The 16,186-nt window shown below is 40.6% G+C and overlaps 1 protein-coding gene across 1 annotated transcript in view; it reads left to right on the top strand.

Moving 5' to 3' along the window:
* The window catches only part of CACNA1G (calcium voltage-gated channel subunit alpha1 G), a 484,357-nt gene that overhangs the window by 346,620 nt on the left and 121,551 nt on the right, over positions 1–16,186 (top strand). Inside the window, exons 12-14 of the mRNA XM_032212057.1 lie at positions 662–776; positions 1,799–1,954; positions 13,099–13,167. Coding sequence (XP_032067948.1) covers positions 662–776; positions 1,799–1,954; positions 13,099–13,167 — 340 coding nt within the window. The remainder of the gene's footprint in view (positions 1–661; positions 777–1,798; positions 1,955–13,098; positions 13,168–16,186) is intronic.

The raw sequence follows: 16,186 nt of genomic DNA, 5'->3' as shown, positions 1-16,186 counted from the left end.
GAGAAGCAACTTAGAACTGGAGAAAATTCCTGACAGTTAGAACAATTAATCAGTGGAACAGCTTGCCTCCAGAAGTTGTGAATGCCCCAACACTGGAAGTCTTTAAGAAGATGTTGGATAGCCATTTGTCTGAAACGGTATAGGGTTTCCTGCCTTAGGCAGGAGGTTGGACTAGAAGATCTCCAAGGTCCCTTCCAACTCTGCTATTGTATTATATTGTATTGTTTTAACATGAAATTATCCGGATTTAAAAGAGGAAGTAATTTCTGCTGTAGCTCTGTAAATGTAAATCTGTAGCTATTCTTTTTTCATCTCTGTAGCTCTATTAGAAGTCATCAGAATTTGAAAAGAGATAAACACTTTTAGAAGCATACAGATCCTGAAGATTCTGATTCTTTTGGATGCCTTTGTAGTGTAGAAAATTTAAAACCCACTGGTTTGGCTTTATTCCCATATCCTGTGTGTTTCCGTATTTTTTATAAGCCATAATACAAGTTGCATAAATTGGCCATATCAAAGTTATTTTCTAACTTATTAAAACTGACCTTCATTTTCTTAAATGAGAGGGAACAGAATAATAAGGAAAGTGCTCCAAATATTCCTTAGTTTCAGAGTCTAATTCTTTAATCTCTCTTTTAACCTATTTTTCCTTGTTATTCAGTATCCTTGGGATGCATCTCTTTGGGTGTAAGTTTGCCTCAGAGAGAGATGGAGACACTCTCCCTGACAGGAAGAATTTTGATTCCTTGCTCTGGGCCATTGTTACTGTTTTCCAGGTAATACATCAGTTATGGTCCATAATTCTTTATTTTTCAATGCCTTTCATTGTAAATTGTTTTACAGCTGATGTTTTTGAAAACAATATAGTGAACATCAGTTGCTTCTTTATAGACCGTGTTATATATCAATAACATGGGTGTAGTGAAAAGTGAATAACAGATTCTAGTAATTAAGATATTAAATAATACATAAAGCCCTAGTATAAATTGATCTTCTCATTATGTTGCTGCAACCAAATACATTCCCTCTGTAGAAATAAGGGTGTACGTTGATTTTATGTGTTTGTTTTATATAGTGCCTATGTTCTTAAATTAAGAATGCTATTTAAAGAAAAGGGTATTTAGCAGCACAAGTTAAAGTATCTGTTAATTCTAACCCAGGCTATTGAACTTCCTTAAACAAAATTCTCTGAATTGTAAAAGACTGAGATCTGATTATCCATTTTGAACAAATTGCTATAGTCAGGAAAGTTGGGGGTGGGGGGAAGCTGATTATTTAAATAAAATATGGAAACATACACACACACACACACACACACACACACACACACACACAGTTAGAAAGACACAGAGAAACACTTATTCCAGGCGTTTTCAAGTTGTTTCTTTTCTTTACTGTTTCTGGTGATGCTAGCTAGGCTTGAAAAACAGAGGCAGCCACCAGTTAGAAGAATGTTAGGGAGAATCAGCCACATCTGGCCAGAAGCAGTGAGTATTATGCATTACTCAGTCAGCCGTGAAGTTTCTTTAGCCACTAAAAAATTCATTACAGTCCACAAGGATAAGGCCATCTCTGCCACAGTTCCAATACTGGTCACACTGGTGAGACACCTCAAAAGGCAAAGAAGGCATAACAAGTTCTAAGTGCATACTATAATATTACCATTTTCAAAAATCACATGTATGCTTGATGCTTAGCATTGAGAAATGCAACAGTTTTACCTGGATCATAGGTTGGCAGAAAGCTGAATGCATTTTTAAGATTGTCTTATATCAAATGATTCCTGTTTTCATTCCAGATTCTGACCCAGGAAGACTGGAATAAAGTCCTCTACAATGGCATGGCTTCTACCTCTTCCTGGGCCGCTCTCTACTTCATAGCCCTCATGACATTTGGAAATTACGTTCTCTTTAATTTGTTGGTTGCTATCTTGGTGGAAGGCTTTCAGACGGAGGTAAAGCCTTGAAGGACGTCTTTGACTTATCTTTGATAATGAGAGTGTGGAGGGTTCAGAACCCCTATTTGTAAAAGGATTAGAATTTCCAAAAGAAGCAATTGCTTCAGTTAAAAAAAGACAGAGCCTTTGGTTGGTATCAAAGACCCAGCTTCAAGTGTTGTGAAAGAGCACATGATCACGCAAACACATTGCCTTTGAACCAAGCTTTGTTGCATTTAAGAGCCAAATTCAAAACTGCCTGATAAATATGCATGAGATGAGGGAGCCCATTGTCCCATTTGCTGCTATGTCTTTGTAGACATTTTCCTGCCTCCATAAAAGCAATGCATTGGCGTCTTTTATTTGTTCTATTTTTGCCTGCCCCTTTTGGATTGAAGCTACATCTTTCATTAACTAGAGTCCACCTTTGCCATCATTGCCAGGCAGTGGAGGGGGGGAGGAGGACATTTGAACTAAGCTTGGGATGGTTTCCACTTTTCAAGGCAGCCTAGAAATATTTTAGATAAATAAGGTCAATAAACTTGGCCTCTGTAATTTTACTGGCAAGCTAGTATGTTTGCATCTCGCAAAGGCTAGTTGCAATCAACCACTGGAATGGTTTGCCTTCAGAAGCTGTGGGTGAAGAGACTTGACAGTCAGTCTGAAATGATATGAGGTCTCCTGCTCAAGCAGGATGGTTGGACCAGATGACCTTCAAGTCCCTTCCAACTCTGTTCTGTTCTTTCTCCATACTTTGGGAGGCAGCAGATAAGTCAGCCTTCAAGCAATAAAATCTCAAAACACTGTTGCAGGTCTCAAGGTGGCAGTATTTAACACAACCCCCAGGCATAAGTAGCACTGCTGGGATTATTCAGTAGCACCTAAACAAGGGCTTCTAAATCAAAGTGATTGGAAACCAGAAGAACAGCCGCCCTGTGCTCATGCGTGCATCAGAAAGATTATCTTCCGGTTTCCAATGCATGCACACCAACCAGCTGGTCTACGTGTGTGCATGCACACCAGAAACCAGAAGACCTGGTGGGTGGTACACATTCGCATGCCACAAACCAGAAGATCATCTTCACGGTGCGCGCATGTGCATTGGGCAGCTGTTCTTCAAGTTTCCAGTGCTCTTGCATGTGTGAAGATCAACTGGCCGGTGCGCTGGAACCCAGAAGAGCAACAGCCGATGGCTCGCGTGCCTGGAGAGATGGCTCTGCATGCCACTTCCAGCATGCGTGCCATAGGTTCGCCATCACGGGTATAGGAAGATGATTTATGGAAGCTTCCTAGGACAAAGTAACCATGAGTTCTCTGTTTGCTTAATCCTATCTTATTTGCTGTATTTTGTTTAAGTTCCTTGTACTTGGCTCTCTGCTTGGGCCTCCAGGTCCTAGCTATTTTTTTCCTCTGAGATAATATCAGAAGGAAGGGATACTGTGCCAACCCCACTGAGCAGTCAGAGGTTTGTGGAGTCCTTGGTGCTGTCTGAGCTTGGTTGATTGCTTGTTGACATGTCATTAACTGGCTAGTGCTAGAAGAGAGTAGGTTTTGCTCTCTGTTTATATACAGTAGCCTGCCCTGTCTGTTGGTTGGAGGTAGTTTTTTCCTTGGTAGTTCTTTGAATAGGTTGCTGTTTACTGCTTGATTGCTTGTCTGAGTTGGTAATTCCTTGATTAGGGTATTGTTTACTGCTTGATTGTCTGGTGCGGCTCCTGGTGTTAATTCCTGCTTTATCTGGATATTGATAGCTGCTGAAGAGGTATTCTGGTTTAATGTTTCTTTTTTAGCTTTTTTTGTTATCTCTTTTGAATGGTTTGTAAATGTTATTTATCTCTATGAGCCTGTTGATGACTGATTGGTCTGAGTGCCAAGCTTCCAGAAATTCCTTAGTATTTGGGATTTAGCTTAGCCTAAGGTGCTGACAGTTCAATCCTTAAGTTGAAGTCTGAGGACTAAAACATATGAAGAACGGTTGCAGGAACTGGGTATGTCTAGTTTAATGAAAATAATGACTAGGGGAGACATGATACCAGTGTTCCAATATCTCAGGGGTTGCCACAAAGAAGAGGGGGTCAAACTATACAGCTATGTGACAAGCTAAAATGTCCCCTAAAAAAAATTAGGATCTGTTGTTATTTTGATTATTGTTGCATGTCAATCTTTGAAAAAGGATTGAAATCAAATTTGGCGGCTGGGTTTGTCAGATCTTCAAGATAGACCAGAAATGGCATGATAGGGATTCAAAAAAAAAAAAAAAACGGCTATAACGTAGCATAAGAGAATCTTGAAATCCTGTCAGGATTTCTATGTACCATCAAAGAAAATCAAGGTGGGGTGACTTCTTCTTCATGTCATCCTTTTTCTCCTGGCTGAGTGATCTTTTCTGAAACTTCGCCCACCAGCTCCTTCATTTTTTAATGATTTGTTCATTCCTTCTCAATCCCAAGGCCAGACGTACATTCCTTCACAGGGCCATATATTCCATATACTATGCACTACAAAAAAAATAGTACTAATGGTCTTCCCAAGGAGGAAAAATTCTTTTGTCTACCATAGTAATCTTTTAAAAGTTTTATTTTCCAAATCCCTTCCTACCCACTTCTCCTCTACAATCTCATTTCAATGCTGGTGACAGTTTTATCTTTGTGCCCTCAAGTGTATTTTCTTGACTCTGAAAACACTTTTGTTAATTTTAGTATAAGAATGTACTGGACCTTTCTGTTGCTAAGCAGCAGACATATATACAAAATACTGGACCCATTCTTAATATGCATGTGCACATGTCTACAATATACAGCTCTTTAAAACTTGGCCCTAGCTGATGCTTCACATTATGTGTGCAGAGGGCACATTGCTAGCAGCATTTCAGTGGGGCTTTATTTTCATTGGACCTTCTGAATGTTATCCTTTTATATTGCATAAAGTAGGCTATGCAAGGGAAGGGCTCAGTTTGATAAAGACTATATAATACAAAAATGACAGTGAGCTGTTAGATTTGTGCCCTGGAGACTTTATCTAAGAAAGAAACATAGGATATCAGTGAAAGAACCTTCTATCAGCGATAAAGCTTTTCTCCTGGGTGACTACATGATAACATTATCTGTGGAACATTTTTTTTTATTCGCAATCCTTTCATGTTCCCTACAGATTCTGTGCTTGTCTTTGAGAATTCTTAGTTTATCTCCTGTTCCTCTTTTGTGTTGCTTTTTTTTCTTGTAGCACAAAGCAACTAGCAAGGAATAATGGCAGGTGTCAGAACCCCCAATCTGATACTTTCCATATTATGTTGGACTTCAGCTCCTGTATCTCCAGCCAGCACCATGCTGGCTATGTATTTCTGAGCACTACAGCCAAACATCTGTCTAGGCAGCACTAAATTGGGGAAAGCCAGCAAAAACAACAGGATATCAAAGACGGGAGCAGGAAAATGATTTGCTTGACCTTCACTCAACACTCACAGACAGACAGACAGACAGACAGACAGACAGACAGACAGACAGACAGACACACGAAAGACCCTGGTCATATCTTGGGCTTCAGTGTAGTCCTGACATTTTACTTTTTCTAACACACAAACACATTTCCACACACCACTTAAAAAAGACATAAAATGGATTTCACAGTTCAGACAATCATATTTTAGATTGACTTCCACTTCTTCATTCCTCCCTTTCTGCAAATTAGCAGCCAACTAAAAATCTTCCATTAACAACAGATTCCCATTTTGTCATTAACGGTAAGGTAGCAGAGTAAGAAAGAAGTATAGCAGGAAAGTAGTAGGGTATATCAGCAGTATTACTATGTCTTTTGGTTGTTGTTGTTGCTCTAAAGTTGTTATTTGTAGATTCCTAGTATGGATATTAATATTGATTGAAAAGTTCCTACTATGCTTGTGGGCCTATTGAATGGGATGATCAAAAGGGCTATTTGAAAGATGCTTTTATTTCACCATGTAACCTGAGATACATTGGTCCAAATTATTCTAATAGGTCTTCTTTTTTGCTGCTTAAGTGCAAAGTTTAGCTGACTGCTCTTTTTCAATAGTTTTCATCCACAAGGCATGTTAGGCTTTCTAGGCGCATTAGACTTGCTTTGAACCTAGAGCTCATCTTTTTCACCCTCAATTTTTTTAAAAAAATATTGGTCCTCTTGAACTGAATGAAAAGGTAAGCGATAAATTAATTGAATACATAAATAAATAAATAATGGGCAGCAGTGCACTAGAATTGAATTGCTGTATTCATAGTCAGCCATCTCTGAAAAGAGATAATTGTCTGTTTAACAAAGTAAAAAATGATCGAAACTGTCCATTTGTACAGCAAAATATGGCTGACTTAACAAGTATGGTGTCACTTTGATGTTCCAAAATGCTTTTTGTCTTCATCTAAGAAATGCAGACTTGAAGTACAGCCAGAATAATTAATCCAACTCCTTAAATCAAAGAGGGGACCGACTTTCTCAGTTTCCAGAAAGAGAAAATGTTTTTATTATGATTAAATATATAGCGTTTTTTATATTTGTCTTCTCCTAGGAACTGAAACCCACTTTCTTTCTTTCCACAATCAGATTCTGATTAGAAATTCTACCGTATCTCTAATTGTAACCTCACATATCTCAAGGGCATCAAGTTGGAAAAGGCTGTTATAGCATTTATTTTAAAAGTAATTGTCAGATGGATGACTATTAAATAACTGCAAATGTAGTTCATTTGTTAAAACTCCTAAAGCATGACATGCTGTATAAAAATGGAGTTCCACCAATTATTCTGCCAAATATAATTGGAGTATGCTTAAAGTAAAACCTATGTATCATCTTTAATCCATAAGAGTTTGTCTTAATATAGGAGCTATGGTGCAGTGGTTAGAATGCAGTATTGCAGGCTAACTCTGCCTACTGCCAGAAGTTCGATCCTATGGGGCTGAAGATTAATTCATCCTTCCATCCTTCTGAGGTCGATAAAATGAGGACCCAGATTGTTGGGGGCAATTTTCTGACTCTGTAAACTATTTAGAGAATGCTGTAAAGCACTGTGGAGTGGTATATAAGTCTAAGTGCTATTGCTACTGTATTAATATAAATTGTCTTTTATAATTTTGAATTATTACTATAATGTTTTCAGTTAAAAATCCTTAAAGATTAATGTCCCTTGTTAAGAACAAAGCATGGGGAGTCTGCATTTGAATGATCAGTAAGCAGGTACTTTGCTCTGTCTACAACTCTGCAACTTTACCCAAGGGTAGTATTGGAACAGAAGCTAAGCAAAACTGCTATAATACAATAGCAGAGTTGGAAGGGACCTTGGAGGTCTTCTAATCCAACCCCCTGCCTAAGGCAGGAAACCCTATTCCGTTCCAGACAAATGGCTATCCAACATCTTCTTAAAGACTTGCAGTGCTGGGGCATTCACAACTTCTGGAGGCAAGCTGTTCCACTGATTAATTGTTCTGTCAGGAAATTTCTCCAGTTCTAAGTTGCTTCTCTCCTTGATTAGTTTCCACCCATTGCTTCTTGTTCTACCCTCAGGTGCCTTGGAGAATAGTTTGACTCCCTCTTCTTTCTGGCAGCCCCTGAGATATTTGAACACTGCTATCATGTCTCCCCTAGTCCTTCTTTTCATTAAACTAGACATACCCAGTTCCTGCAACCGTTCTTCAAATGTTTTAGTCTCCAGTCCCCTAATTATCTTTGTTGCTCTTCTCTGCACTCTTTCTAGAGTCTCCACATCTTTTCTACATTGTGGCGACCAAAACTGAATGCAGTATTCCAAGTGTGGCCTTACCAAGGCATTATAAAGTAGTATTAACACTTCACGTGATCTTGATTCTATCCCTCTGTTTATGTAGCCTAGAACTGTGTTGGCTTTTTTGGCAGCTGCTGCACACTGCTGGCTCATATTTAAATGGTTGTCCACTTGGACTCCAAGATCCCTCTCACAGTTACTACTATTGAGGAAGGTACCACCTATACAGTACCTGTGCATTTCGTTTTTCTTGCCTAAAAGTAGAACCTTACTGTTTTCACCATTGAATTTCATTTTATTAGATAGTACCCAATGTTCAAGTTTATCAAGATCCTTCTGCATCTTAAGCCTGTCTTCTGGAGTGTTGGCTATTCCTGCCATCTTGGTATCATCTGCAAATTTGATGAGTTCCCCATTTATTCCCTCATCCAAATCATTGATGAAGATGTTGAAAAGTACTGGGCCTAAAACAGAGCCTTGGGGTACTCCACTGCATACTTCCCTCCATGTAGATGCAGTTCTTCATGGCTTAGGACCAGCGTATCTGCGAGACCGCCTACTGCCACACACCTCCCAACGGCCGATAAGATCCCACAGGGTGGGCCTCCTTCGGATACTGTCAGCCGGACAGTGTCGGCTGGCGGGCCCCCGGAGGAGAGCCTTCTCTGTGGCTGCTCCAACCCTGTGGAATCAGCTACCCCCAGAGGTCCGGACCTTACCCACTCTCATGGCCTTCAGGAAAGCCGTTAAAACCTGGCTGTTCCGGCAGGCCTGGGACTGTTGACCTTAGTGTTAAGGTCCAGCCCCAATTAGAACGTATGTGTGTTGTGAATTTTAAATTATTGGTTTATTTTGCTTTTCTTTTTTCTTCTTTCGTTGTAAGCCTCCCGGAGTCCTCCGGGATTGGGCAGCCTATAAATTTAATAAATGAAATGAAATGAAATGAGTTCCATTGAGGACTACACATTGAGTGTGGTTGGTCAGCCAGTTACGAATCCATATGGTAATGATGCTGTCCAACCCACATTCTTCTACTTTATCTAGTAGTAGGTTATGGTCTACTTTATCAAATGCCTTACTGAAGTCCAAGTAAATTATATCGACGGCATTCCTCTGGTCCACTAATTTTGTCACTTTGACAAAGAACGCAATAAGATTAGTCTGGCATGATCTGTTTTTGACAAACCCATGTTGGCTTTTGGCTATTACTTTGTTTACTTCTAGGTGTTCGCTAATTCATTGCTTGATTATCTTTTCCAGAATCTTTCCTGGTATTGAGGTCAGGCTGATAGATCTATAGTTTCCTGGATCTATTTTTTTTCCTTTTTTGAAGATGGGAACCACATCAGCTCTTTTCCAGTCCTCTGGCAGTTCCCGAGTGCTCCAGGATATCTGAAAGATATAGTTCAATGGTTCTGAGATCTCATTTGTCAATTTCTTCAGAACCCTGGGGTTTAATCCATCCGGTCCTGGTGATTTGAACTCATCTAGGGTAGACAGGTGCTCACTTACCATTTTCTTCCCTATTTCAATTTGTGTTCCTAATCTGATTTTTGTGGTGCTGTTTTTGATAGGTTGGACTGTTTTATCCCTTTGTGTAAAGACAGATACAAAAATAGCAATAGCAATAGCAGTTAGACTTATATACCGCTTCATAGGACTTTCAGCCTTCTCTAAGTGGTTTACAGAGTCAGCATATCGCCCCCACAGTCTGGGTCCTCATTTCACCCACCTCGGAAGGATGGAAGGCTGAATCAACCTTGAGCCGGTGAGATTAGAACCGCTGAACTGCAGATAACAGTCAGCTGAAGTGGCCTGCAGTACTGCACCCTAACCACTGCGCCACCTCGGCTCTTAAAGGGAGAAAAATGAGTTAAATAGTTCTGCTTTCTCCCTGTTGCTTGTCACTTTCTTGCCACTTTCTCCCAGCAATGGACCAATTGTTTTCCTTAACCTTTTTCTTGTTTTTAACATGTTGGAAGAAGCTTTTTTTTGTTATTTTTACTTTTGTGGCAAGCCTTTCTTGATTGTGCGCCTTAGGTTTCCTTACTTCATCTTTTCAAGCTCGGGCTATTTGCTGATATTCTGCCTTAGTTATGTCCCCCTCTTTCCACTTTTTATACCTAACTTTTTTGTCTTTCAATTTGTAAGAGAGTTCTTTATGCAGCCATGCTGGTTTCTTTGGGGAGCTGTTATTTTTCTTCTTCATTAGTATTGTGCTAGACTGAGCTTTTGTAATCTCATTTTTCAAAATTTCCCAAGCTTCTTGAGTTGTTTTCCCCTTGAGGATTCTCATCCATGGAATTCTTCCCAAGCTTTCTCTAAGTTTATTGAAATTAGCTCTCTAAAAATCCAAGACTCTAGTTTGACTTTGTTCTACTACTTGTGTTTGCATAATGTTGAATTCCAATATTGCATGGTCACTTGTCCCCAGGATTCCTGTGGCTTCAACACCTTCTATCATTTGTTAGTGAGAATTAAGTCTAATATGGCCAATCCCCTTGTTCCCTTCTCTACTTTTTGGGAAACAAAGTTGTCTGCTAGGTTCGTTAGGAACCTGTTGGATCTTCCACTTGGTGCATAATTTGTTTCCCAGTTGATGTCAGGGTAGTTAAAATCTCCCATTACTATTGTGGTGTGCTTCCTACATACCTTAGTTAGCTGACTAGCAAAAGGTTCATCTACTTCCTCTACTTGGGTGTCCTGTAGAATAGACCTATGGCAATGTCATTCCTCCCCCTCCCCCAACCTTTAATATTGACCCAAATGCATTCAAGATAGATCTCATCATTGTTGTGCTCTATTTCTGTAGAGATGTAGTTATTTCTGATATATAGTGCAACTCCACCTCCTCTTTTATTTGGTCTATTTCCTTCGGGATTGGGCGGCATATAAATTTTACAAATAAATAAATAAATAATTTAAATCCTTCTAGCTGTATGTTCCATTTGTGGGTTTCATCCCACCAAGTTTCTGTAATGGCAACAATATTATATCTCCCCGCATTTACTTGAATTTCTAATTCACCCTGTTTATTGCTCATACTCTGTGCATTGGTGTATAGATATTTGAGTCCATTTTGATTGACCCTGTGTTTACTGTCTACATAACCTGTGTTATGCCTGACTGCCCCTATTTTCTTGCGACTTGTATGATTCATGCACATGGTATGGCACTCACTATTAAATACTTGGTTTTGCTTGACAGCAGGAGTGATAATCTTACCCGCACAAACATCTATGCTCTTGGTTTGTACTTAAGTGTAAAACCAGAAAAAAATCCCAGGGTTGCAGCCAAGGTTTAGACATGTTAAAAAGTCCCCAAAGATAGTAAGGGCAACCACTCCTGTACTTTTGCCAACCCTCCCATCCCCAAATTTATGTCTGGGTAGTTATTAGGTTCTAAGTTTGTCTTAAGGGATCTTTAAGCTGCATAGGGAAGGAGAAACTAAGGTACATGATTGGACATATTTTAACCAATTCTAAGCTATTGAGAAATGTTATTCAAACACTACAACTTTGTAAAGATCCTCTTGTCCCTTTTTGCCATATCACTTTGGTTGTTGCAGAGAGAAACAACAGGTTTCAAACAGATAGATTTCAAGATTTACTGTTTTAACATACAAGCCATCAGGGACGTGGAGTCACTAGAGGCAAGGGAGGCGGGGCCTCACCAGTCTCTTCAGGGAAAGGAAAGGATTTTAAATAATTTTTTAAAAATAATTAAAGCCAGGGTAGTTGCTACCAGATTTCAAGTCACAGTGGCTTGGTGTCTGCTCTCAGTATTAACTAGGAGGAGGCCAGAGAACTCGGGGCCTCCTTTGCATAAGGAATTTTTCGCCTTTTAAAAGTTAAGAAAGAGTTAAAAAGCAAAAACTTTCATATGCAAAGGAGGCACTGATTCTCCCGCCTCCTGATCAGGGAGCAGCGAATCATGCCTTATGAGCACGCTTACGTTGAGCACGCGTAGGTTGGGCGGACAAGAGGAGAGTTGAGAGAGTTTCCACAGCTGGAAAAGGTATGTGGATTGGACGGAGGGAGGGGGGGATTCAAATTTATTGTAATTTAATATGTAATTTTTTTTATTGTGGAGTGTGTGTGTGTGTGTGTGTGTGTGTGTGTGTTTCTTTCTTCATAGCGGTCCGGTGGGGTCGGAGGAGGCGGGGGGGCCAAGGCGGCGGAGCGCGGAGGCGGCAGGGACATTCTCGCCGCTGTGTCCCAACAGGCTAGGCGTCTCGCATTTATGTCCGCCATAAACGCAAGACGCCTGGCATGTTGGACACAGTGGTGGCTGGGGGAGGAATGGGCTGGGTGGGTGGGGAGGACGAGTGGGGAGGACGAGAGGAGAGGAGGAGGAGAAGAGCGGTGAGTCCAGGCAGGGAGCAGGTCAGGCGGGGGGGGGGCTGGCTGGCTGCAGGCCGGGACAGCAGGATTGTTTGTTGGAGGAGGCGGGCCAGGAACTGGGGAAGCTGGCGGATCACTCGGAAGCCACGTCGTGCCCTTTCCATGGAGGCTCCAGTCCAAGCGATCCGCCGGCTTCTCCAGTTCCTGGCCCAGTGCCTCCTTGCAGAAGCAGCTGCCGTGCAGCAAAGCGGCCCAAGGTGGCAGGAACGCCCCGCCGGGCGAAGGAGTGGCGGTGGCAGCGGCTGCTTTAAGCGCTGCCTTGTCTCACAGCCGGGGCTGCTCCGGGCTGCTGACCGCTGGCACGCGGTCATGCGAGAGCCTCTGCGCAGCGCCGGGAGGCCACGGAGAAGCTTCGCTCCGCTTCTCGCTCAGCCTTCCCCCAGAGGCGATCTAGGACTTCCAGCGGCAGAGCCTGGAGAAGCAGCGGCTGCAGGCTGGGGCAGCGAGCGGGTGGCGGCGATGGGGCACTTTGCATCGCGGGAGCCACCAAGCGCCTTTGCTGCAGACCTGGGCACTTGGCGGCTCCCGCGATGCAAATTCCCCCCTCCCCGCCGAGGCCGACCGCTGCCCCACTGAGCTGCTTCGCCAAAGTCTGGGAAGGAACTCCGCTGGAGCTGGCGAGTCTTTGAAGAGATGCCCAGCTGAGCCTCACCAGGCATAAACCTCACCGCACGTCACTGCAAGCCATAAATATGAACAGGGCTCTTACTTTAAAGATCTGGATTATGTGTCTATAAATGTCTTCTCAAGAGCTTGAATCAATGGTATTCAGAGTTGACTTTGGCTGCATCAGATAAATCAAGGGTAGTGTAACCTGTTCAATTGCTTCTCCGTGGTACAAAATTTACTGCAATGGGTACCTTCCCCTTCTCTGTTGTTCCTTTTTTTCCAATATACTTATTACCCTTTTATCCACTCTCTCAATTTTGATGTTAAGATTTATAAAATTTGAAAAATCCACCTTCCTTCCTGCCTTCCTTCCATCCCCTCACCTTCCTTCCTCATTTTTACTTCAGGAAATCACCAAACGGGAAGCAGCGAGTAGGCAGTTAAGCTGTATTCAGCTGCCTGTCGACTCGTCAGTGGTACGTAAAATCTGGCATGAACACCACAAGCTTTGTCTGATAGTTTTCTCTTCCCTCAATCTCTCTCTGCCTGTCTCTCTGTCTCTGTGTTGTGAGCAGTCACATCATTGCCACTATTCTCATTATGATAGATGTTTGGTTATGAATTTGTTCTCATTGTCAAGTTGACCTTGATTTTAAGTCTCTTCCTTCTTTGAGGGAATTAAGAGGGTATCTCTCCAGTGAGCAAAAACCTCTTTTAGACTCCTACTTCTTAATAGAGTTCTTTTCATAAACTGTAGGCCCCCTACCAGCATTTCTAAAAGAGGAAGCTCTTGAACTTCCTACCAGCTTAGATGCTAGCAATGTGCCCTGATCAAAACTTTGGTTTTGATTGAGCCAAGATAATTGATCATTGCCATCTACCTATTAATATACACTGCTTTTTAATGAATATAAGTTTATGTTTCCAACTTTTGGAGACAGAGCATTATTGTTTCAGCTGTCTCAGTTGTATTACCAACAACAAAGGAGTATGAATGTAGGCCCAGCGTTCATTCAGGTCAGTAAGAAACTTGCCCCATACGCCCAACATGAATTCTAAGAAAATATAAAACATATAGATGCACGCCATAATCTTCCTTATAGACATGCCTTACAAATTGTCACTTAACCCTTTAACTCTCTTTTTTTTAAAAGAGGGAGAAAAAGGGAGAGAGACAGAGACACTAGGAAAACGTATCAAAGACAGACGGGACCTAAAATCAAGCATGCTTTGTGGATGTTCATATGTGAGAAGACTGTCCTGAAAAAAGCCATTCTAGAATTGAGGCAGCTACTGACAGCATATATAATATATATCCAGAGACCTTGGAGAGTTTATTTTTAATTGACTGGAGGTTAGAAAAAAGAGTACATAGGAAAAATCGGGGGGGGGGGGGGGGGGAATGAATATAAATCCTTCTTAAAGGATTTCCAAAATGTTGGTAGAATATTGTTACAGTCTTTTAAAAATGAATGAAAAAAAACAACATACCATTGTATGCATCAGATATTGACATTACGCAAATCTACTCCCCTGCCTTAGATCTATGAAATCAAGCACATCACAAATTCTGTTATAAACCTGTCCTTCCCTATTTTCCTCAGTTTCTTCGGGCATTGGAAGTGGGGGCTTCTGTTTAGATCCTTTTTTTTTTTGACTGCTCAGATTTCTCCAACCTGGTGCTTTCCAGAGATATTGAAACTACACCATCCTCTAGCCAGCATGATGTACACTTCTGGAGAGCACCAGTCAGGACAGCCGTTATAGCCATAGGCTGCCTTCCCTACACACTGGTCAATTCCTGGCACGTTTCATGCTTATCATGAACAAACCATACTTTTTGCTCATCTAATTTTCATTCAGAAAGGCAAAGTAGGAGAGAGAAAAAAACAGGTAATTTTTCAGGAATCTAGGTGGGTAAGGCTTGCCTGTGGTTAATTAGTGTGATTAACATTTTCAAGTTGCTGTTGGGTACTATGGCCAGATGATGTTAAAAATGGGTTTGGTGCTAAAGGGAGGGAGGATAAAATACACTGGCACTTGTATTAAGTATCACATCAGACAAACTGTCACCTAATAACTAAAAAAAACCTGTTTGTAACACAGACTAAAAAAATGAAGGAAAAAAAGCATACTGAATTCCATTTTTGCCAATTACAGTGTTATCGAAAGGCTTTTAATGCAGACTCCCTCCTTATTTTAAAGGATGATTTTACCGACAAGTATCGTTAATGCTTTTTGAATTTTTTAACGAGCATTATCTTCAAATATTTGTGAAGATATTTTTGCGATATGGACCCAGCATCATTATACATGATTTGTAATATAATATACAAATATTTAATTTGCATGTTTAATAAAACTGTAAAGACACAGGTCTGCATAGGCATTTTTCTCACATTCACATGCTCCTCTTTAAGGCAGATTTGAATTGCAGGAAAAGTTTGTTGACAGGATACAATGTTCCAGTTGACATTCTAAATTCTCCAGGCTTAAAGCTAATCCATTACCCATTAGATTTTGAAGCATATGAACAGAGATAATGTTTTGGAAATATTTTTATTTACTTTATTTTTGTTTTATTATGAAATTTATTTACTGCCCATCTTGTGTCAAATGATTTTGGGTGGCTTACAGCATAAATATTTAATTAAGATTGCAATTTAGCTCAAGTTAATCATTTATCATTCAGAAAATGAGCTCAAATGCACTGTCTCAATAAAGAGAAATGGGCAGCTATGTCACAACCACATTATGAATTCTGAGGATCATTCTCAAGGGACCATTTCCATTATGACTTTTAAGCAACACAAAATAAATAAAGACCATCCCTTACATTGGACTCAATTATTTTGGTATATGGAATCGGTTAATCATGAAAGACTGAATGCTACTCTTAAATTAATTATGCATTAGGGTAACCAGTAAGAGAAAATTACTTTATCTTTTTTTACACTGTACTTCTTATACTACTTTATGAAGAAATATGGGTGAGACCTAACAAAATTACTAATGAATCAATCCATGAGTTGCAGATGTGAATGGATTACTGCTTTTAGCCTTATTTCAGCATTAAAAGAAGCAGATGATTTCTAATATGTTTATTGGGAAAATATCTGAAGGAAGCGACATCAACTTAACTCTGGGTCAGAATAGAAATCTAGTCACAAGTTCATTTTAACTGAATGTTCTGTATTCTTCAGAAGCATATTTTAAATGCCCCCCCCCCCCACCTACCATGATTCAAAATTTGCTTAAAATAATTTTACTTTAACCCTGAAAAACAGGATTCTGTCCTGTTGGAAGGAGCCCAAGGATGTGGATGCTGGCTTCATTGCCTTGATCCTGACCTCTAAGTGTTAGTGGGAAAGATTTGAGTGGACATTGGTGGAATCATGTTTGAATGAATACAATTCACTGGATGTCAAATGCAAAGAAGAACCCTGTCAAGTAAGGGATTTTCTTTCAAACCTCCATGATCAGCGGCCAAACCCA

The sequence above is a fragment of the Thamnophis elegans genome, chromosome 2 (genome assembly GCF_009769535.1).
Source record: "Thamnophis elegans isolate rThaEle1 chromosome 2, rThaEle1.pri, whole genome shotgun sequence".
Taxonomy (NCBI): Eukaryota; Metazoa; Chordata; class Lepidosauria; order Squamata; family Colubridae; genus Thamnophis; species Thamnophis elegans.
Note: the sequence above shows the minus strand (reverse complement) of the source record. Positions and strands in the feature narration are given on the sequence as shown.